The sequence below is a fragment of the Equus caballus genome, chromosome 28 (assembly GCF_041296265.1).
Source record: "Equus caballus isolate H_3958 breed thoroughbred chromosome 28, TB-T2T, whole genome shotgun sequence".
In the NCBI taxonomy this organism is placed as follows: Eukaryota; Metazoa; Chordata; class Mammalia; order Perissodactyla; family Equidae; genus Equus; species Equus caballus.
The window spans coordinates 51,159,309-51,181,610 of NC_091711.1; the positions used below are offsets into that span (position 1 = coordinate 51,159,309).

At 53.9% G+C, this 22,302-nt stretch overlaps 2 protein-coding genes across 14 annotated transcripts in view; one reads left to right on the forward strand and one right to left on the reverse strand.

Moving 5' to 3' along the window:
• Window positions 1-958: 958 nt before the first annotated feature.
• On the forward strand, window positions 959-20,748 carry SELENOO (selenoprotein O). The gene is made up of 9 exons (XM_023631132.2): window positions 959-1,567; window positions 9,929-10,132; window positions 11,572-11,752; window positions 13,498-13,628; window positions 14,205-14,485; window positions 18,506-18,656; window positions 19,611-19,796; window positions 19,964-20,120; window positions 20,219-20,748. Exons 1-9 carry the CDS (start codon window positions 987-989, stop codon window positions 20,390-20,392), a joined length of 2,046 nt encoding a protein of 681 aa, XP_023486900.2. The 5' UTR covers window positions 959-986; the 3' UTR covers window positions 20,393-20,748.
• TUBGCP6 (tubulin gamma complex component 6) overlaps window positions 19,061-22,302 on the reverse strand; it is a 29,084-nt gene continuing 25,842 nt past the window's right edge. For 2 of the 13 annotated variants that reach the window (XR_011433486.1, XR_011433489.1), the window contains exons 20-26: window positions 22,100-22,241; window positions 21,813-22,000; window positions 21,599-21,731; window positions 21,318-21,531; window positions 21,041-21,240; window positions 20,854-20,956; window positions 19,061-20,368 (exon numbers count right to left, since the gene is read on the reverse strand). Coding sequence is in view for 5 of the 13 variants with exons in the window: in XM_023631117.2 (XP_023486885.2) it covers window positions 20,865-20,956; window positions 21,041-21,240; window positions 21,318-21,531; window positions 21,599-21,731; window positions 21,806-22,000; window positions 22,100-22,241 (976 nt within the window). In the remaining 8 variants the exon portion in view is untranslated. Of the gene's footprint in view, window positions 20,700-20,853; window positions 20,957-21,040; window positions 21,241-21,317; window positions 21,532-21,598; window positions 21,732-21,805; window positions 22,001-22,099; window positions 22,242-22,302 lie in introns of those variants that run through there. The other 11 variants (XR_002804506.2, XR_011433488.1, XR_011433490.1 and 8 more) reach the window with 7 other exon arrangements.

The window sequence follows — 22,302 nt, forward strand, 5'->3', positions numbered from 1 at the left end:
CTGGAATACAGGGTAGCCCCAGCCAGGAGGGAGCGCACGTGTTGGTCAGGAGTCTCAGGCCCAGCTACGAGGGTTTGACCTGGAGCCAGGTGGGGGAAGGGTTTGGGACCATCCCCCTCCTCAGGACCCCTGTGCTCCACGCAGGCATCAGCAGTAGGCTCAAGGGCGCTCTGCAAGGCTCATCTGACCCGAACCCCTGAGTCATTCTGCCACACTGATCCCAACTCCTCACTTGGGGCCGGCCTTCAAGGCCAGGCTTGGCCACCAGCCCCTGCACCCACCCTAGCCTCCTGGGCATCTATGGGGGTTTCTCTGGGCCAGGCGCTGTTCTAGGGGGCAGTAGCCCCCAGATCATCAAGGCTCCTGCCCTCCCAGAGCGTGGGGAGGAGAGACACAGAAACAAGAAAATAAGGGAATAAGCCATTTCAGAGAGAAGTGCTGTGCCAGGAAAACCACCAGGTGGCATGAGGCGCTGACGTGGACAGGGTAGCAGTGGATCCGGGCCCCGCGAGGAATCCAAGCAGAGGGAGCGCGGGAGCCCCGGCCCCGCACGAGGGAGGCGCCAGCGGCCCTGCTCCTCTAGGCTCCTCCCGGCCCAGAGCCGTCCCCGCCGGCCCTGCCGGATCCGCACAGACACGTTCTTTCCCTCCGGTCCCGGGCGCGGTGCAGCAGAGGACGATCCCGGGCAGACTCCAGCGCGGCGAGGGCGGACAGCCCTCGGCCCACGCGAGTCCCCCGGGGATGTCACAGCCTTAGTGCCAGGTGTGTCCCGGGCCGGACCTCGGGGACCTGCTGCTGTCACCCTAGAAGTGACAACCGCGGAAGTAGACAGACGGACACCGCAGCCAATGAGAACCAGGCTTCGGCGGGCGCGGCTCGCGCAGGCGCAGCTGCGGACACCGCCCCCCCAGGCGATTGGGCGGCGCGGCGCGCGGGGCGGGGCTTCTGGTCGGGGCGAAGGGGCTTCCGTCGCAGCGGCGCCGTGGATGGCCGCGCTCCGCGTCGCGCTCCGGGGCTCGCTCTCGGCCGCCCGCGCCCGGTCCCCACCCCTCGGCCGCCGCCCGCCGCCCGCGCGCCGCCCCGCCTCGGCCGCCGCCCGCGGGCCCGCCATGGAGCCGGTGCCCCGCTGGCTGGCGGGGCTGCGCTTCGACAACCGCGCCCTGCGCGCGCTGCCCGTGGAGACGCCGCCGCCTGGCCCCGAGGGCGCGCCGTCCGCGCCGCGGCCCGTGCCCGGGGCCTGCTTCAGCCGCGTGCGGCCCGCGCCCCTGCGGCAGCCGCGCCTCGTGGCGCTGTCGGAGCCCGCGCTGGCGCTGCTGGGCCTGGGCGCGCCGCCCGCCGACGCCGCCGCCCGCGAGGCGCGCGAGGCCGAGGCCGCGCTCTTCTTCAGCGGGAACGCGCTGCTGCCGGGCGCCGAGCCCGCCGCGCACTGCTACTGCGGCCACCAGTTCGGCCAGTTCGCCGGGCAGCTGGGCGACGGCGCCGCCATGTACCTGGGCGAGGTGTGCACGGCGGCCGGCGAGCGCTGGGAGCTGCAGCTCAAGGGCGCCGGCCCCACGCCCTTCTCCAGGTGGGTCGGGGCCGGGGCCGGGGCCGGGGCCGGCTGACGGCTGGAGGGCCGTCCACGCCCGTGGTGGGGCGGCGAGCGTGCCCGCAGAGCCCTCCTCCCCAGTTGGGTGTGAGATGGAACTCCGGGGAAGTTCGATCTAGGGACGTAGAACGTGAGGGTGGCAGCGTTCTGGGGAAGGGACCAGCTCGTGCCGAGGCCGTGAGGCCAGAACAAGAGAACAGGAAGGAGGTGCTGTGGCCACGGGGCCGCCTCCTCTGCTGACCTCCTGCTGCCGGGTGCCCCTGACCTCTCTGACCCGCTCAGCGCCGGGGATCCTGCTCCTGTCGGCGGAGTGTCTGATCCCCCGGCGCTGGCAGCCGCCCATGCTCTCTGCTGGTAAACAACCCGAGAACTTGGGAGCCACTCCTGCAGTAAACGGTCATGCTTACTGAGCGTTCAGCAGCCGCTGCCCACGGCAGGCGGGTGACTTGCCAGGCAGCCTCACGGACAGCACGTGCCTTCCTCTAGTGCTGGGTGGGCAGCCTGCTTCTCTCCAGCACCCTTGGCATGTTCTTGTCCACTCACAGATGATTGCTGTGCCCTCAGTGCCCTGGATGGGTACAAGGCCCCTCAGTCCGCGCTCCCAATGCCTGTTCTCCCAGGCACAGGCTTCCAAGCACTCCTGGGCCAGCCGTGTTGTAACCCGATCCAGCAGGGTGTTCTTCCTGTGGGTGGCCTGCTTCTCAGCTGCAGACGGTGCTGACGGTCCATTTTGCTCTTTTCCACTAAACAGTTCATATTTGTTAAATGTTAAATGTCATATTTGTTAAATATTTAGTCCATATTTGTTAAATGCTTGTTGAATGGCTAAAAAATTACACCTAAGTTGGCAGATTATGTTCAAAGAAATCTTGACAGCGTGTCTCTCCTCCGGCCACTCCCCTGTGCTCTGACCTCCCCTCCCTCCAGGACTGACCATCTCTCCCTGCACAGCGCCCCCCACCCCCACCAACACCATCTCAGATCCTCAGAATAACTGGTTCTTCCTCGTCTCCCAGTCTTCAGACTTTTCTGTCTGTCTCTGAAGTTCCCTGAGTGAAGCTTGGCACCCCTACCACCGCCTGGAACAACCTGCTCAGGACTGTGCCCTGGTGGCCGAGGGGAGAGTGTCTCCCCTTGGAGTGACATGTAAATGCTTCTCACCACGGGGTCTGCTCTTCCTTGAGCATCTTAAAACTCAAGTCTTCAGTATAAAAAATGACTTCCAAGAGCAGATTCTCTCACAGAAAGGTTCATCTTTATAACTGGCAAAAGTAAATTGTCCAAATGAACACATAAAGTTTAAAGTCTGTGTTTCCATACCTGAGGTCTGCTAGAATATTTTTTCCTTTAAAAGAAAGGAATCATTTGATTCTTACTCAAGTTTGTGCCACCCTCCACCCCACCACCATGTGTCCTGGGGTCTCCAGCCTCAACGAGACTTGAGGCTGAAGTCCAGAGTGTCCATGAATGGCTTAAGGCCAGTTGCTGCTGGAGTCCCCAGGTGTGGGTTTTGGGGGATAGGCAGGTAGCTTCTTGCCTCTGCCTCCTGCCTGCCGTGGGATTTGGGATTCCATGACAGGCCTCTCCTGGCAGGTGCAGAGGAGCTGGTCCTTAGCTGGGTCCATCGCAGGCACAGAAGGGACTGTTGTTACGTGCCCTGTTGGCTCTGTGGGCGGGAGGGGGGGGGGGCGCCGCCCTCTGAGGCCCTTTTATCCTTGCTGTGTAATCTTTGTTCACTTCTGGCTTCTGCTTTGGCAACCTCGCCCTGGGCAGGAAGACAGGCCGCTTGTTTTCAGGATCATTTTTACCAGATTCAAGATTAGCTTGGGCAGTGCTGGCTTCCTGCTGAACAACATGAAGTTTAGCTGTGCTGAGAAGTAATTCCCAGGGCCGGGGGTGGAGGGAGTGGCATTTGAGGACAGGTTATCCTGGCACAGTTCCTCGGACAGACTAGAAGGAGGTGAGTGGCGTGCAACTGTGCACTCAGGGTCACACTGGCCAGAGGCAGGCACACTCACCCTGCCAAGAGCCCTGGGTGACTGCCAGGCCTGGTTTCCAGAGGCATCGCTCTGGGGTGAGCCATACTCAGGGTCCCAGGTAAGGGTGAGGTAGGAGGCTGAGATCCATCCCCACACACGGAGGCCTGCGGAGCCCCGAGTGCCAGTCTGGGTCTGGTCTTGACTGACTGTGGGCCTGGGCCCCAGCACCCAGGCTCACTCTGGGCCCAGGTCCGGCCTCTTCCTGGCAGAGGCTGTGTGCAGCAGGGCAGCAGGCACCCTCACTCAGCCTTGGAGTCCTTCCAGGCAAGACAGAAGTTGTGCTCATCACCTCCCCATGTATTTTTGTTCTTTCCCTAGAGAGCTTTCTAAGTATCGCAGGTGCCTTCCTGCCTGGGAGAGCACTGGGATACTGCTGTGTCCCGGGCTGAGCTGGGAAGGCAGGCCTGACTCCAAGTGCGAAATCCAAACTTACTTTGTTGGTGTGTTTGCTGGATGGGGGTTCTTACAGGCCAAAGGGTCCAGCCCCCCATCTGATAAGGAGGGGCTGAGGACATGCCTCCTGCGGGCCCGCTGTTCTGGCTGTACCACTTTCCTTTTTTAATATTAAAGAATAGTAGCATCTCCAGTCCTGCACATAAGAAGCTTGGAAGTCACCAGTCCGTCCTAATGACAAGTAAAAAGCTGAACAAACTGCAAGCTGAGCAGCTCTTCTTCGATCCGTCAGAGAGTTGAGGTCCCAAGGCGAACCCTGCCCCACACTGGAGAGGCCAACAGGTGGATACAGACAATCCTAACTTCCCGGGGCAGAAACCCCCGCAGGATCCTTGCCCTGAAATAATGAATCGCTGGAGGCTCAGTGTGGACAACTCAGTTAAAAACTCCAAGGGGACCCCGTCATAAGGGGTCTCCACTTTCCTACAAGGTTTATCTCCTGGAATTCTACCAGGTGCTCACAGTGAATACTGGAGAAAAATCCCTTGCGCTTCTGGCAGGGAGAGAGGAAAAGGAACCATTTGAAATAAACCACAGCACTCTGTTCCTAACGAGGCAGCCCTCAGGGGAAACTGTTGAACCAGACCCTCAGTGACCTGGGGAAGGGAAGTACCCAACTCCAGACCCCTCCCACCTTCCTGTCCCACCTCGAGGGGGATGGCTGAGCAGTATGATAGACATCCACAGTGCAGGGGCCTAGGCTCACTCAGAGATGCAGGCCCAATCGTAGGGCTGTAGGACACTCCCTCCCCCACACCTGTGCTCACCGCTTCATCAGTAAAGGTCTCTTTACAGCAGTTCCTTTACCCAGTACATCATGCCTGGCCATTGAGAAAAAATTACAAGACCTACTAAAGGCAAAAAACACAGTCTGAGGAGACAGAGCAAGCATCAGAACCAGACGTGGCAGGGGTGTTGGAATTATCAGACCAGGAGTTTAAAACAACTATGATTAATACGACAAGGGCTCTAATGGTGAAAGTAGGCAACATGCAAGAACAGATGGGCAGTGTAAGCAGAGAGACAGAAATCCTAAGAAAGGGCCAAAAATAAATGAAAGCAATTTCTAGCAAAAACACTATAGTGGAATTGGAGAATGCCTCTGATACCACTCGTAAGCATACTGGTAGACTGGACACGGCTGAGGAAAGAGTCTCTGAGCTTGAGAATACCTCAGTAGAAACCTCTAAAGATGAAAACCAAAGAGAACAAAGACTGAAAAAAACGGAACAAACTATCCAAGAACTGGGGACAACAGCAAAGGCTGTCACGTGTGTAATGGGGATACCAGAAGGGAGAAAGGAAGGAATATTTGAAACAGCAATGACTGAGAATTTCCCAAAATTAATGTCAGACCCCAGACAGATCCAGGAAGCCCAGAGAACACCAAGCGGGACTGATGCCCAAAGTTACTACATGTCGGCATGTCAGTTTCAAACTACAGAAAAGAAGAGAGAAAGAAGAAAACGCGAAAGAAGCTAGAGGAAGCAGACCCCTTCCCTACAAAGGAACCAAGGTAAGAACTACATCCACCTTCTCAGAAACCATGCAGGCAAGGAGAGAGTGGAGTGAAATATTTAAGATGTTAAGGAAAAAACCCCAACAACCTAGAATTCTGCACCCTGCGAAATTATGCTTCAAAAGTGAAGGAGAAATCAAGACTCTCTCAGACAAAAATTGAGGGAATTTGTTGCCATTAGACTGCCTTGCAAGAAATGTTAACGGAAGTTCTTTAGAGAGAAGAAAAATGATACAGATCAGAAACTCAGATCTATGTAAAGGTAGAGCACAGGAGAAGGAATAAGTAACAGTAAAATTAAAACATTTCTTTTTCTTAATCTAGCAGATACCTGTTCTAAATAATAGTAGCAACGCTGTATTCGACTGTGCGCGGTGATGTATACATGTTCCTGTGTGTGCTGATGTGCAAGCGAAATGAATGCCAGTGAGGATGCAAGGGGTGGGTGGGAGGGATAAGGGCGGTTCTGTTATTATGAGTATCACACTACTGGTGAACTAGACTTGGCTTAGTTGTAAATGTATATTGCAAACTCTAGGACAGCCACTTAAAAAAACTTTTAAAAAAATATATAACTGATATGCTGGGAGAGAACTGATGAGAAGAGAGAAAATGCAACCACAAAATGTTCATTTAAAACCACAAAAGGCAGAAAGAGAGTGAAAAGATAAAAGTAGAGGATGGGAAGGAATGTGCGTGTGAACCCTATTCTCAGTCATTACAATGAGCGGCAGTCTGTGCACAACAGTTACAACAGAAGAGGTGGTCAGAGTGGATCAACAAACAAGACCCAAGTGGATGTTGTCTCCAAGATACCCACTTTAGATATAAAGATAGATGCCAAGTAAAAGTAAAGGGATGGAGGAAGATCACCACGCTGACACTACCCAGAAGAAAGCAGGAGAAGCTATATGGATTCCAGAAAGAGGGGACTTAAGGCAAGTTATCAGGGATAAAGACGGGCATGATGTAATGATAAAGGGGTCAGTTCTCTAAGACAACATAAGAGTGCTTACCATGTCTGTGACTAACAACGGAGCCTCCAAGTGGGTGAGGCAAAAACTGATGGAACTGCGAGGAGGAACTGACGAGTCCTCCCTCATAGCTGGAGACCTCAGCACCCCTCTCAGAAGCGCACAGACCCAGCAGGCAGGAAGTCACTAAGGACAAAGCTGCATCCAACAACTGGATAGAACGGACGTCTGTAGACTGCTTCAGCAACAACAGAACACATCTTCCTCTCAGGCCCACGTGCAACACTCACCAAGACAGACCATATTCTGGGCCATAAAACACACTGTAACAAATTTAAAAGAATAGAAATCATGCAAAGTATGCTCACAGGCCACAATGGAATTAAACTAGAAATCGATAACAGAAAGATGGCTGGAAAACCCCAAAATACTTGGAGATTACACTTCTAAATAACAGTCAGAGAAACCTCAAGAGAAATTTTAAAATATTTTGAACTAAATAAAAATGAACATACAACTTAAAATTTGTAGGCTGCAGCAAAAGCAATGCTTTGAGGGAAATTTATAGCAGTAAATGCATATAACAGTAAAGAAGAAAGATCTAAGGGCTGGCCCCATGGCCTAGTGGTTAAGTTCAATGTGCTCTGCTTCCACAGCCCAGGTTTGTAGGTTCAGATCCCAGGTGTGGACCTACACCACTCATCAGCCATGTTGTGGCGGTGTCTCACATGAAAAATAGAGGAAGATTGGCACGGATGTTAGCTCAGGATGAATCTTCCTCAGCAAAAAAAAAAAAAAAAAAAAACCAAAACCAGTCATCTAAGCTTCCACGTCAGGAAACCAAAATAAAGAAGAACAAATCAAATCCAAAGTAAGCGGAAAAAAAGAAATAATAAAAATCAGAGCCGGAGTCAATGACATTGAAATAGAAAATAGAAAATCAGTGAAACCAAAAACTAGTACTTTGAAAAGATCAATAAAATCAATAATTCTCCAACCAGGCTAACTAAGAAAGAGAAGACACAAATTACTAGTATTAGAAGTGAAAGAGGGGACATCATACAGATACAAGGGACATTAAAAGGCTAATAAAGGAATATTATGAACAACTCTTTGCTTACAAATTTGATAACCTAAATGAAATGGACCAGTTCCTGGAAAGACACAATCTGCTGAAACTCACACCAGAAGAAATGGACAATCTGAATGGCTCAGTTTCTATTAAAGAAATCGAGTCAACAATTAATAACTTTCCAAAACAAAATACCAAACCCAAATGGGTTCACTGGTGAATTCTATCAAACATTTGAAGAAATTATACCAATTGTCTACAACCTCTTTCAGAGGATAGAAGCAGAGGGAATACTTCCTAACTCATTCTCCAAGGCCAGCATTACCCTAATACCAAATCCAGACAAAGAAAATGCAAGAAAGGAAAACTACAGACCAATATCTCTCGTGAACATAGATGCAGAAATCCTCAACAAAATACTAGCAAATCAAATCCAGCAATATGTAAAAAGAATTATACACTATGACCAAGTGGGATTTATTCCATGTATGCAAAGCTGGTTCAGCATTAGAAGATCAATAGGGGGCCGGCCCCGTGGCCGAGTGGTTAAGTTCACACGCTCCGCTTCGGCCGCCCAGGGTTTCACCGGTTCGGATCCTGGGCATGGACATGGCGCCGCTCATCAGGCCATGCTGAGGCAGCATCCCACATGCCACAACTAGAAGGACCCACAACTAAAAATGTACAACTATGTATCGGGGGGCTTTGGGGAGAAAAAGGAAAAAATCTTTAAAAAAAAATCAATAAATGTAATCCATCAGATCAGGCTAGAGAAGGAAAATCACATGATCATTATCAGTAGATGCAGAAAATCCAACACCCCCATTCATGATAAAAAAGTTAACTAGGAATAGAGAGGAACTTTCTCAAATTGGTGAAGAATATCTACAGAAAACCTACAGCTGACATCTACTTAATGATGAGAACCTCAGAGCTTTCCACTGAGATCAGGAGCAGGGCAAGACGTCCCCTCTCACCACTGCTTTCAGCGTCCTACGGGAAGTGCCAGGAAGGTGGCAAGACAGGGGAATCAAAGGCATGCAGATTGGGATGGAAGAAATAAAGCTTTGTTCACAGATCAGCTGTGTAGAAAATCTCAAAGAAATAAAAAAATGAGCTAATAAGCAGTTGTAGCAAGGTTGCAGGATGCAAAGTTACTATACAAAAGTCACTCACTTTATACTGCAATGAACAAGTGGAGTTTGAAATTAAAAACAATACTAACACATAAAAACCTGCACACAGATGTTTACAGCAGCTTTATTCATAATTGCCAAAACTTGGAAGCAACCAAGATGTCCTTCAGTAGGCAAATGGATAAATAAACTGTGGCACATCCAGGCAATGCAACATTATTCAGCACTAAAAAGAAATGAGCTATGAGGCCGTGAAAAGACCTGGAGGAAACTTAAATGCATATGACTAAGTGAAAGAAGCCAGTCTGAAAAGGCGACATGAGTATGATTCCAACTACACGACATTCTGGAAAAGGCAAAACTATGGAGACAGTGAAAGATCAGGGGTTACAGGGGAGGGATGAACAGGAGGGGCAGAGGGGCTTTTCAGGCAGTGAAAATACGGATACACGTCAGACATTTGTCCACACACTTGGAATGCACATCAAGAGAGAACCCTCATGTGAACTGTGGACTCCACGTGATGCTTATGTGGTGGTGCAGGCTTATCAGTTCTAACAGCTGTGCCAGTGAGGTGCAGGCTGTCGATACTGGGGGAGGCTGTGCGTGTATGGGGGCAGGGAGTGTATGGGAAACCCCTGAACCTTCCGATCACTTCTGCTGTGAACCTAAAACTGCTCTGAAAAATAAAGTCTTAGACAAAAATAGAGGCTTAGTGTAAAAAAAAGTTGAAGCCACACAAGCCTGTGTGCAGTGGTCCGAGATCCTTCCCCTGCTACAAATAATGCTGTTGTGTATATTATCGTGAGAGTGTTTTTGTAAAATAAATTCATAAAATCAGAATTGCAGATTCACAAGTGTGCATGTGTAACACTTCGAGTGGGTTGGTCCTGTTGGAGCCTACATAGCCTTCACTGTCCTTGGCATTAGTCTGGCCTCCAGCCACAGACCAGACACTCCGTGCTGTGCTGCCAGACCTGGGATGACGTTGGGGCTTATCAGTATCTAGTATCACCCAGATCAGATGTTTTTGCTGTGATGCTCACACTGCTTGTAAACTTGTTTTTAAAAAGCCTTTAGGCTGCTTTCTTTGAGTCCCTTCCATTTGCTGCCCGACCAGCGCAGTGACCTCTGTGTTTGATTTCAGACAGGCTGATGGTCGCAAAGTCCTGCGGTCGAGCATCCGAGAGTTCCTGTGCAGCGAGGCCATGTTCCACCTGGGGATCCCCACCACGAGGGCCGGGGCCTGCGTCACGTCCCAGTCCACGGTCGTGCGAGACGCATTCTATGATGGTAATCCAAAATATGAAAAGTGCACAGTTGTGTTGCGTATAGCTTCCACTTTTCTCAGGTAATGCCGGGGTCCTTCGGGCCTGTCTACACGCGTGCTTTATCCAGTGGTGGATTTGTGCTTAGGCAGCTGGAATGTCTGGTAGAGGCAAATGCACTGTGGTGACACACACGGCGGGACTTGGCTCCTGGCTGGTCCCCACAGAGCAGGAGGGACTGTCCGTGAAGTAGACGCTTTGCTCCCGCGGGGAGGGAGTTACATGGGAAAGGCACTGGGCATCTTCTGGGTCGGGACTCCCGTCCTGCATGTGGACAGCTGTGCTGAGCCTCCCACACTCGCTGTCCAGGCCCTTGTCACCACCGCAAGAGATGGGGGACGGAGCGGCAGCCACAGCCAGAGTGCTGCTGACCGGGCAGGGGTACCATGTGCACCAGGGAAGGGGAGCAGGACCTCGGGCAATGAGAGCTGGGTGCCCAGACGTGGGCTTCTGGGAAGGGGCACGTGCAGAGCTGCTTGTGGAGTTTATGATGGGGAGCTACATCAGACTCGCCGAGACAGGTTTCATGTTGCCACACGTAAGGGCTGTTGCCCGCCTGATGTGCTTCCTCGCTGCCCCGTCGTGCCTGGAGGCCTCTCCAGCTCTGTCTCTGGTGTGAGCCTGTTGGTCCTTGATGTCACCGTGCTGTCTGGCATCAAACACCTTTTGGTGCTGATCACCTGGCAGGAGGCGGCTCTCGTGATCTTGTGGTTCTCCTGTCCGGTGGGCCCGGCTGACCCAGGCTGACCCTGTGCGTGTTGGGGGCACCCGGCACACTGTCACCAGGCCGGTCCCCAGGTGTCTGCCTGCTGCCCACACCTGAAGCTGACGGCCCCTGTCCTCTGGGGAATGGGAGGAGCCAGGGTAGCTGTCAGCTTCATCCCGGGAGGCCCAGGGTTTCGCTCCACAGCAGCACCACTGGCATTTTGACCAGGTCATTCTTGCTGTGGGGCTGGCCTGTGCCTTGTAGGATGTAGGATGGCATCCCTGGCCTCTACCCAATAGTTGCTAGTGGTAACCCCAGTTGTGACAACCAAAAATGTCCCTAGACGTTAACTCAGGTCCCCTAGGGGCATAAGGACCCCGGTGCAGAACCACTGCTGACCGCTCACAGGCACAGTGTCCATAGCAGAGCTGGCCTGCTCGTCTCCCCACTGCGGGACGCCTCTTGGAGTGGGAGGATGAACAGAGCCCTTCTTCTCATCATGGAGTCAGGGTGGGGACAGCTGTGTGGCTCCTGGCCCTCCGCAGATGCCCTGGGCTGCCTGGAAGTTGGCCAGAAGTGATGGTCTGTACTTGCATCATTGAAGGGAGAGATGTTTTTGTTCGTTTTGTTTTAATCAAGGTATTCTTCCCACTATGGGCTGCAAGATTGAGCAGCCAGACTCCTTTCTTTTTTCTTTTTTTTTGCAAGGAGGTGGGGTCTTGTTTAACCTGTTGAAAACACGGGTCTTCCCTCCAGGTTCGGCTCCTTTGAGATTTTTAAGTCCACAGATGAGCACACGGGCCGCGCGGGCCCCAGTGTGGGGAGAAACGACATCCGGGTGCAGATGCTTGACTACGTGATCGGCAGTTTTTACCCCGAAATCCAGGCTGCTCACGCCAGTGACAGTGTACAGAGGAATGCTGCTTTCTTCCGGGAGGTAGGTGGGGGCTGCACACCCCCGTCCCTGTGGGCAGACGCCAGATGTCCCCACCACCACCCGCCAGTGAAGACGTGGTCAGTTTTGGCTGATGGACAGTGGTTTTCACTTGCTGTTCCTGCCCTTCTGTCTGAGTCGCCCTCCTGTCCAAACCCTCCTCACCACCTGCTGGCTTTGACCAGGGCTGACTTCTCAAAAACACTGTGTGGAGGGTCATGGGTCCTGGAACAAACCAAGGGTCACTTTGGTTTTTTTTGTTGTGGTTTTTCTAAGGAAGACTGGCCCTAGGCCATGCCATCTTCCTCTATTTTATGCGTGGGACGCCTGCCACAGCATGGCTTGACAAGCAGTTTGTAGATCCGCACCTGGGATCCCAACCGGCCAGCCCCAGGCCACCAAAGCACAACATGCGAACTTAACCTCCGTGCCAGCAGGCTGGCCCCTGAAGGATCACTTTGTTTGAGCGGCGCTGATGGGGCCCACGTGCTGCGCCCGCCTGCCACGCCCAGCGGGGCCTCCGCCAGCAGGGGAACTTTGGAGGGAAGGATTCTCCCTGGGTGGGAGCCTGGGTGCTGGCGGGTGCTGGGCACCTTCTGCGTGGGGCCTGGGCTCACAGTGGCCCCAACCACATACACCTTAGCCAGCCCAGTCTCTCGATCCAGGGGAGTTGCTGACTACCCTGGCTTGGGTCTGGGTCCCCCAGAGTGATCAGGTGTGGCCCCCATCCCACAGGCAGTGCAGGTGTCCCACTGTGACGTTTAGAGTGCAGGGGGGTGCTGGGCCTCACCTGGTCAGGCTCCGGGCCTGCAGCATCAGTGGTGGAAGCAGAGGAGGGGGCGGGGCCTGAGGCCTGTCTGCCTGGGGCTGGAGGGCCCATGGGGCAACGCTCTTTGCTCCAGAAGTGGGTGCCAAGCAGGAGTTTGTAGGGCCCCATCCTGCACTGGTCACTCCCCTTCCCCTACCTGCGCCACACTCTTTCTTCCTGTCCTTCATGTGGGTGTGTGCCTGGGCCGAGGGACGCCAGGAGGAGTGTTGGGGCTCAGCTCACGCCTGTGGCGGGTGACTTGGGCAGGTCACTCTGCCTCTCTGAGCTTCGGTCTCTGTCTGACTGAGAGGACAGTGCTGCCCAATTCCTGGAGCGTCCTCAGCCTGCATGAGGGTGGCATGTGTGAGCCGGCGTCTCTGGACGCTGGGCAGTGGGACCCTGGGTGTGGCCCTGCGTCTTGCAGGGCTCTGGCTGCCCCTGCGGTCAGTGTGTTCTCAGGAGGCCTGGGGCCTGTGCAGTGGGCTGGGCGGGGGGTGAGCAGCAGGCCTGGCAGCCGGACCTGGCCTGGGCATGTCAGCCATTTGAGCCTCCTTCCCCAAGGGCCAGGCTGGCCCGCAGGCACAGGTTTTGCCTGATAATCAGGCAACCTCCTCATTTCCACATAGTCGTCCGACTGGCCTGAGTCGTGGGATCACCAGGGTTCCCTGATGTTTTGGTTTGAATAAAAGCCAAAATCAGTGAGTATATAAAAGAGATAGACGGTGTATGCAGGGATTAAAGCCCACACATATTGACTCATCCAAAATACTTTTTCCTCCTTGAATACTCTTAAGCCTTCTCCCCATGGCTGAGTGTTGGTTGGGATGACAGGGCACTGGGACAGACCCCACAGATGTCACCGGAGAGTGAGAACTGCTCAGAGGAGCACAGCTTCAGGGAGGGGGAGGGCGGGGAGTGACCAGTGCCCGTCCTGCCACAGGTGACGCGTCGCACGGCCCGGATGGTGGCTGAGTGGCAGTGTGTCGGCTTCTGCCATGGCGTGCTCAACACAGACAACATGAGCATCGTGGGGCTCACCATCGACTACGGGCCCTTCGGCTTCTTGGACAGGTGAGCAGCCCGGGGCTGGCATGTGGGCCTCGTGCAGTCCTGCTGCCCAGCAGGGATGCTGCCGGGAGGGGCTCTGACAGTGGGCACCGTGGAAGGCCCTGTGACACATGCGGTGCTTCTGTCAGCGCTTTGTTCAGTGTGCAGTTCTCAGCAGCGCCTGCTGGGCCATCCCCAGAGGCAGGAGTCCCCTGGAGAGTTTTGAGCAGAGATGCATTTTTAAAAGGGTCCCTCCACTCCTGAGTTGAAAATGGACAAGAGGGGCAGGGCGGGGGCAGGTGATGAGCAGGAAGGGGCCGTGCCCGGCCAGGAGCATCCGCCCGGGGGCAGCGCTGGGCAATGTGGCTTCCCTGCTCCTGAGGTAGAGCCGTCAGGGCTGGTGGCTGATTGTTTGGGCAGGAGAGAGTGAAGGGCAGCTGCAGGGTCCTTGACCTGAGCCTATAGGGCCAAGGCCCCTGCCGGCCAGGGTAGGAGAGCAGCAGCCACACAGGCAGTGCCTTTGGGTGCTCCCTGGGGGCCTGCATCGTCTTCAACAGGTCCCCTTGAGCAACACCAAGGTTCTCTCACCCTATGTGGCAGGTACGATCCCGACCACGTGTGCAATGCCTCTGACAACGCGGGGCGCTACACGTACAGCAAACAGCCCGAGGTGTGCAAATGGAACCTGCAGAAGCTGGCCGAGGCCCTGGAGCCCGAGCTGCCCCGAGAGCTGGGTGAGGCCATCCTGGCCGAAGAGTTTGACGCCGAGTTCCACAGGCACTATCTGCAGAAGATGCGCAGGAAGCTGGGCCTGGTGCAGGCCGAGCAGGAGGAGGATGCAGTGCTGGTGGCCAAGCTGCTGGAGACCATGCACCTGACCGGTGAGCATGGGCGGGGTGCACACGCCACAGTGGGGGCTCCGTATTTTCGTTGTACTAGAATATACATAACGTGAAGTTTACCCTTTTAACCATTTCTCAGTGTGTGATTCAGTGGCATCAGGTACATTCGAATTGTTGTGCAACCACTACCACCATCCATCTCCAGAACCTTCTCGTCTTCCCAAAATGAAAATATCCCCTTTAAACACCAGCTCCCCCCCCCCCGCCCCCCAGCCCCTGGAAACCTCTGTTCTACTTTTTGTCTCTGAATTGGATGACTCTAGGGACCTCATACCAGCGGATTCATATAGTTTTGGCTTATTTCTGGCTTATTTCATTGAACATAATGTCTTCAGGGTTCCTCAGTGTTGTAGTGTCAGGATTTTACTTCTTTTAAGGCTGAATATTCCACTGTCTGCGCCGACCACGTTTTGTTATCCATCATTTCCTCGTGCACACCTGGTTTTCACCCTTTGGCAATCGTGAGTAATGCTGCGGTGAAAGTAGATGTGCAGATATGTGTTTGGGTCCCTCTTTTCAGTTCCTTGAGGTATATACATTTAGGAGTGGAATTGCTGGATCATATCTTTAACTTACCTGAGTGCTCTGGCTAGAACTTGTACTGTGTTGAGTAGAAGTGGCTAAAGTGGGCCCATTTGTTGGTTCTGATCCAGGGGAGAGCGTCCAGTCTTCTGCGGTTGAGCAGGATGTTACCGGTGGGCTTTTATCAAGTTGAGGAAGTTTCCTTCTATTCCCAGTTTGAGTGTTTTTCCATTTTGCATCGGCTGCAGCGATCATGCTGCTTTACTCCTTCGTTTATACCCTGTCCTGGTCTGTCTAAGCTGCTATAATAAATGACCACAGTCGGGGGGCTTACACAACAGACATTTATTTCTCACAGTTCTGGAGGCTGGACGTCCAAGGTCAAGGTGTGGCCTGGTCGGGTCATTGGTGAGGGCCCTCTTCCTTGTTGACAGACACGGCCTGCGTGTCGGGTCCTCACAGGGAGGAGAGGAGGAGCCAGCGCTCGGGCCTCTTCTCGTAAGGGCACTGATTCCAGGATGAGGGCCCAGCTCATGACCTGCCCGCCTCCCAGAGACCCCAGTTCCAAATACCATCACACTGGGGATTTGGGTTTCAATGTACGAATTGCGGGGAGAAACAAACATTCAGTCTGTGGAATATCCTTGCATTCTGGGGATAAATCCCACTTGGTCATGGTATATAATCTTTTTACTATACTGATGGTTTGGATTTGCTAATATTTTCTTGAGGATTTTTACATCCGTATTTACAAGGGATATTGCTCGGTAGTTTTCTTCTTATAGTATCTTTGTTTGGCTTTGGTATCAGGGCAATGGTGGTCTCATAAATGAGTTAGGAAGTGTTCCCTCCCACATTTTGGGAGAATTTGAGGACTTGGTGTTAATTCTTCTTTAAATGTTTGGTAGAAACCACCAGCAAAGCTCTCTGGACCTAACTTTCTTTGTTGGGAAGTTTTTGGTTTTTTTTTTAAATTTTCCTTCTTCTCCCCAAAGCCTCCCTGGTACCCAGTTGTGTATTTTAGTTGTGGGTCCTTATAGTTGTGGCACATGGGACACCGCCTCAGCGTGGCTTCATGAGTGGGGCTGGGTCCATGCCCAGGATTCGAACTGGTGAAACCCTGGGCCGCCAAAGCAGAGCACGTGAACTTAACCACTCGGCCATGGGGCCAGCCTCATGTTGGGAAGTTTTTGATCACTGATTCAATCTCCTTATTTGTTATATGACTATTTAGATTGTCTATTTCTTCTTGAGTCAGGTTTGGCAATTTGTGTGTTTCTAAGAGTTTGTCTATGGCATCTAAGTTGTCCAATCTATTGATACATAATTGTTCATAGTATTCTTAGTCTTTTGCTTCTGTGTAATCAGTAGTGATGTCCCTTCTGTCACTTCTGATTTTAGTTATTTGTGTCTTTTCTCGTTTTCTTTGTTACTGTAGCTAAAAGTTTGTCAATTTTGTTCATCTTTTCAGAGTCAACTCTTGGTTTCATTGATTTTCTCTTATTGTTTTTCTGTTCTCTATTTCATTTATCTCTGCTCTAATCTTTATTATTTCCTTCCCTTCTGCTAACTTTGGTCTTATTTTGTTCTTTTCAGATAAGGTTATTGATTTGAGATCTTCTCTTTTTTTCCCAAGTTGAAATATAATTGACATATAACATTATACAGGCATACCTTGGAGATGTTATGGGTTTGGTTCCAGACCACCACAATCAAGTAAATATCGCAATAAAGCAAGTCACATGAGTCTTTTGGTTTCCCAGTGCATATGAAATCTGTGTTTACACTATAGTCTGTTAAGTGTGCAATAGCATTATGTCTAATTACAAAATATTTTATTGCTAAAAAATGCTAACAGTCATCTGAACCTTCAGCAAGTCACTTCGTGCTGGTGGAGGGTCTTGTAAAAAACACACGATCTACAAAGCACAGTAGAACAAGGCATGCCTGTATTGGTTTCAGGTGAACACCTTGAATCAATATATGTACGTACTGTGAAATGATCACCACATATAGTTACAAATTTATCTTCTTGTGATGAGAGATCTGCTCTTTTCATGTAGTCATTTACAGCTATAAATTTCCCTACGAGTGTGGCCTTTGCTGTACCCCGGGTTTTGGCATGCTGTTTTCACTTTCATACCTCCTTCTATTTTCTAATTTCCCTTGTGATTTCTTTTTAGACTCACTGGTTGACTGCATTGTTTAATTTTCACATTACTTGTGAACTTTCCAGTTTTCCTTCCGTTTGTGATCGCTAGCTCCTTTCCACTGTGGTGTGAGAAGATACTGGTCTTTTTAAATGCATCAAGACTTGTTTTATGGCCTAACCTGTGGTCTGCCCTGGAGAATGTCCCATGTGCACTGACGATCGTGCGTCCTGCTCTGGTTGGATAGAATGCTCTCTGTGCATCTGCTTGATCTGGCTGGTTTGCATGTTCAAGTCCTCTGTGCCCTTACTGATCCCCGTCTGGATGTTTCATCCATTGTTGAAGGCAGAATGTTGAAGTCTGCAACCTTTACTATAGAACTCTTCTTCTCTGTCGCCCTTCAATTCTGTGAATGTTTGTTTTATATATTTGGGGCTCATGTGGTGCCTATGTTTATAATTGTTACATCTTCTTGATAAACTGACTTTTATCAACATATAATGCTCTTCTTTGTCTTTCAGACAAAGCCTCTTTTGTCTGAAATGAGCATGGCTGCCCAGCTCTCTGGGTCACTGTCTGCATGGGGTATTTTCCCAACATCTCTTTCAACTTACTCAAGTCTAGAGTGAGTATCACATAGACAATGTGTGGTTGGATCATGTCTTTTTTAATCCATTCTGCCAATCTCTGCCTTTTGACTGGAGATTAGTCCTGTTACTTTTAAAGTGATTACTGATAGGAGAGACTTGTGTGTCTCACATCACTTCCGTCACTCATCTTCCCTGTGGCTGCTTTCACTGTTGCGTTGGTTTTTTCTAGTATACTGCTTTGATTCCCTTCTCATTTCCTTTGTGTGAATTTTTGGGATGTTTTCTTAGGGGTTATGGTGACATTGGGTTTTAACAAGTCAGCCTGAGGGTCCCACAGTGTGTGTTACATGTTGAGCCCGGTGCTGGGTATGTTTCTGTGGCTTCTCCTCGACACACAGCTCCTAGAGTAGGCAGTGGGGTTGCAACAAGGGCCAGGGGTGACTTCAGTGCCTTTGCTCTATTTACCCATTTTACAGATGAAGAAATCAGGGCTTGGAGGCCTTGAGAGAGTGACTCACCACGTTCAGAGTGGTGGCCGAGCTGGGTGGTAGAGGGTTGGGGCTGAGGAACAGGCTGGAGAGGAGTGGTCAGGAGTCCCTGGACCTGACCCTGAGGAGAGCTCTGCACACCTGCTGGATGGACGAGTGTGGGTCAGTCTGGTGTTCAGATGGGGTTGCAGAAGGGCATGTCAGGGCCCAGCCCCTGCCCCCAGCGCCCTGAGCAGCTGCATGTCACAGGTGCTGACTTCACCAACACCTTCTACTTGCTGAGCTCCTTCCCAGCTGGGCCAGAGTCTCTGGGCCTGACCGAGTTCCTGGCTGCGCTGACCACACAGTGTGCCTCCCTGGAGGAACTGAGACTCGCCTTCCGACCCCAGATGGATCCCCGGTGGGTACTCAGGTCTTGTTTTCTTGGAATTTGTTTCCAGAGAGGGAGGAACATTTAGAATGGAACGTGCACGGTAGGGAATGTTGGAGACAGTGAGCTGGGGGCCCAGGCAGCTGTTCCGCTCCCAGGAAGGGTGGGTGGTCAGGTTCCTGTCCCTGCGGTGCTGGGTCAGAGGGAAGGCCAGGCAGCACGGGCTAGCCTATGATGGTCTCTGTGCTGGGGTGGCTTCGCAGAACAGCTCTTGGGTCTGCCCAGGAAGAGCCTGTGGGCCTTCAGGTTTCCAGCAGAGCATGCTTTGCCCACCGTCTCCCACTGGGAAGAACCCCGTGTCCCAAGGGTGTGGCCCATACTCAGGATCAGACACTGAAGTGCTGGTTGTGGGTTCTGACAAATAAACCAACAAATTGTGATGAGGAAGGAATTTAATATAGCAGTGTGGGCACTGGACTGATGGCTCCCAGGATGCAGTGGGGAGGACCAGCTGGTAGGACCTGCCGAATACAAGGCCAATACGACTGGGGAAGGGGTGTCGGGGCCTGTCCCCCCAGACTCTTCTGGAAGTGGGGAAGGACCCAGCCCTATGGGCACAGGAGGAGTGACAGCAGTGACTTCCTCCTGGAGGAAGTTGGTGCTGGTTTGGGATGTAGGCAGGTGCCAAGCAGCAGAGAGATGGTGTCCTACCCACCCCAGGGGCCCGCCCAGTCAGCCCGAGGCACCTGTCCCTCGGGGCACATCTGTGTCCTGCCGCACGGAGGGGCTGCTGCAGAACAAGGGTGGACACTTGGTAGGTGCCCCCTGTGCCTGCCTCATGCGTCAGGCCAGGGCTCACTCCCAGTGGGGCTCTAGGTAGGGGTGTGGCATCGAAGTCCCTGGTGGTCTCAGGACACAGTCCACAGCCGGTGGTGGGGATGCTGCAGCCTCCTGGATGCACCTCATGCTGCCCACTCCGCACAGGCAGCTCTCGATGATGTTGATGCTGGCACAGTCGAACCCGCAGCTCTTCGCGCTCATTGGTACCCGGGCAAACGTCACAAAGGAGCTGGAGCGCGTCGAGCAGCAGTCGCGGCTGGAGCAGCTGAGCCCGGCCGAGCTGCTGAGCAGGAACAGGGGCCACTGGGCCGACTGGCTCCAGGCATACAGGTGAGGCCAGCCCTGTGTCCGAGGTCAGCGAGGCTCTGGGTCATCAGAGCGCTGATGGCCAGTGTCACCATCTCCCCGTGAGGTAGCTGCACACAACCCATGCAGGGGACCAAATGTGGAGGGTGGGGTTGCATCTGCTGGAAAGCTGAGCTGGGGTGTGATTCCAGAGCCCGGCTGGAGCAGGACAAGGAGGGTGCCGGGGACCCGGAGGCCTGGCAGGCTGAGCGTGTGCGTGTCATGCATGCCAACAACCCCAAGTACGTCCTGCGGAACTACATCGCACAGACTGCCATCGAGGCTGCCGAGAGTGGGGACTTCTCAGAGGCAAGCGCACACCGGTCCCTCCTCTGCCCATGGGCCTGTAGCGAGGGCTGGGCCTGGGAGGGAGGGAGGCCCCAACACCTTCCCTTGCTCTTCTCCAGGTGCGGCGGGTGCTGAAGCTGCTGGAGGCCCCTTACCACAGGGCAGAGGAGGCTGCTGAGGTCTCAGAGGCGGCAGAGCCTGAGGGGGCTGGTGGGGCGTCTGGCAGGCGGCGCTCCTACAGCAGCAAGCCCCCGCTCTGGGCGGCAGAACTGTGTGTGACGTGATCCTCGTAAACCGCCTTGGAGGCCTCCACACCTGGAGGTCCCAAGGCCCTGAGTCCTGCTGAGTCCATGAGGCGGTGCCCAGCCAGTGCACAGCCCCCCACACCCGTCTCTCCATGACGGCAGAGACGTCCAGTCAGGCCCTGACCCGTCTCTGTCTGACGCCAACTCAGCAGCACAGCACGGCCCAGGTCCACACGCTCCCTGAAGAGCCGCTTCTGTGAGGACACGTGCCCAGCAAGCCCGGCCTGGGGACGTGGCACCCCCACCCACCTTTCCAGCCTGGGGGTGCGTGGGTGGTGCTGGCACTGCATAGCTCCTGCTTGTCAGGGAGACACAGCCCCTAAATAAACCAGTAGCTTCCTCCACCCATCTCTGTGTGGTCATTCTGTCCCTGCCTTGGCCTCAGGACCCACCCAGGAGAGACCAGTGCTGAGGGGCAGGTGGCCCGTCTGCCACACGCCCTGCCTCACCCGAGCAGCCCTCAGGCATCCTGGTAGTAGTTGTTGAAGTTGATGCGCAGCAGGAAGTCCTCCAGGTGGGGCTGGTAGCCGCGGTTCACCAGCTTGGTCACCACTGGGGTGGGGGCAGGGGTGTCAGGGAGCAGCTCAGCTGGGGCCCACCCTGTGACCCCTGCCAAGCCCATGGGGGATGGGTCACCTTTGAAGAGAAAGTGGGAATAGTACTTGAAGGTACTGTAGGACTGCTGCATGAGGGCGAAGTTGGGGTGCTCGGCACCCCGGGGGCCACTGGCCGGGCCCCAGGGCTGGGAGATGAGCTGGCTGCGGAACTTGAGGATGAGGCTGAAGATGCTGTGGATGATGTTCATGACAGGCGCCGCCTTCTCCGTCAACAGGCCCCTGGGGGAGCAAGGTGGGTGCTGCTGGTGGGGCACGCCCGACCTCGGGGGACACAGCCCCAGGCACCCATGCCTCACCTGAAGACAGCCTTGTGCAGGTACTCGGCGTGGGCCCGCTGGATCTCCTCGAGGTCACCCACCACAGCCAGCCTGGCACGGAACTCGCACCAGCTGACGTGCAGGATCTGGTTGGCGATGTAACCCTGGATGACCTTCACGAAGTGCTGCATCTCGTGCTTGAAAAGCTGCAGCTGGCGGAACTGCACGGAGCTGGCCACGTGGCTCACCAGCGCTGCAGAGGGTGAGGGGTGAGCTGCAGCCACAGCCAAGGGCACGCCCAGGCTCCAGCCAGGCCTCACCTGTGCGCTTGAGGTGGAAGCAGACGTCCTTGAGCGTCCACATCATGAGCTTCAGCTGCAGCAGGAAGGAGAAGATGCCACTGTACCTGCTCAGGCAGCTCTCGGTGATGACGATGTTGAGGGGCCAGTCCACCTGCCAGGGCAGCCAGCTCAGCACACCCCTGAGGGATGGCCCCCGTCCCGTCCACACCACAGAGCCCTGCTGACCTTGTACCTGAGCTCCAGGCAGCTTAGCACATCCGGGGCATTGGGGGCAAACGCCTCGGGCAGGGACTTGAGGGCGAAGGAGAGGTTGGCCGCATGTGGGGTGTCGCCGTGCAGGCTGTACTGCAGGGCCTTGCTCAGCACTGAGTTGAGCACCAGCGGGTTGAGGAGCTCCCCAGGCGTCTGCCCCGCCCCGAGCTGAGGCGGGAGAGGGCACATGTGTCCTGAGGGGTCCCGGGCACGGGCAGTGCCCCCGCCTGCAGTGCCCCCACCACACTCGCTCCATGCCAGGGCTACCTTCTCAAAGAGCAGGTCGCTGAGGGACTGGGCAAATTCACCATCCTCCATCAGCAGGAAGTGGCGCAGTGCCTCGAAATGTGCCTCGAGGTGGAGCTCCACGAAGAAGTAGTCGACTGCGGCCTTGTTCACCAGGGAGACGCTGGCAGGAGGGGCTGCAGTCAGGTGCCGGCCAGGCAGCCCGGCCAGGTGGGGACAGGCGG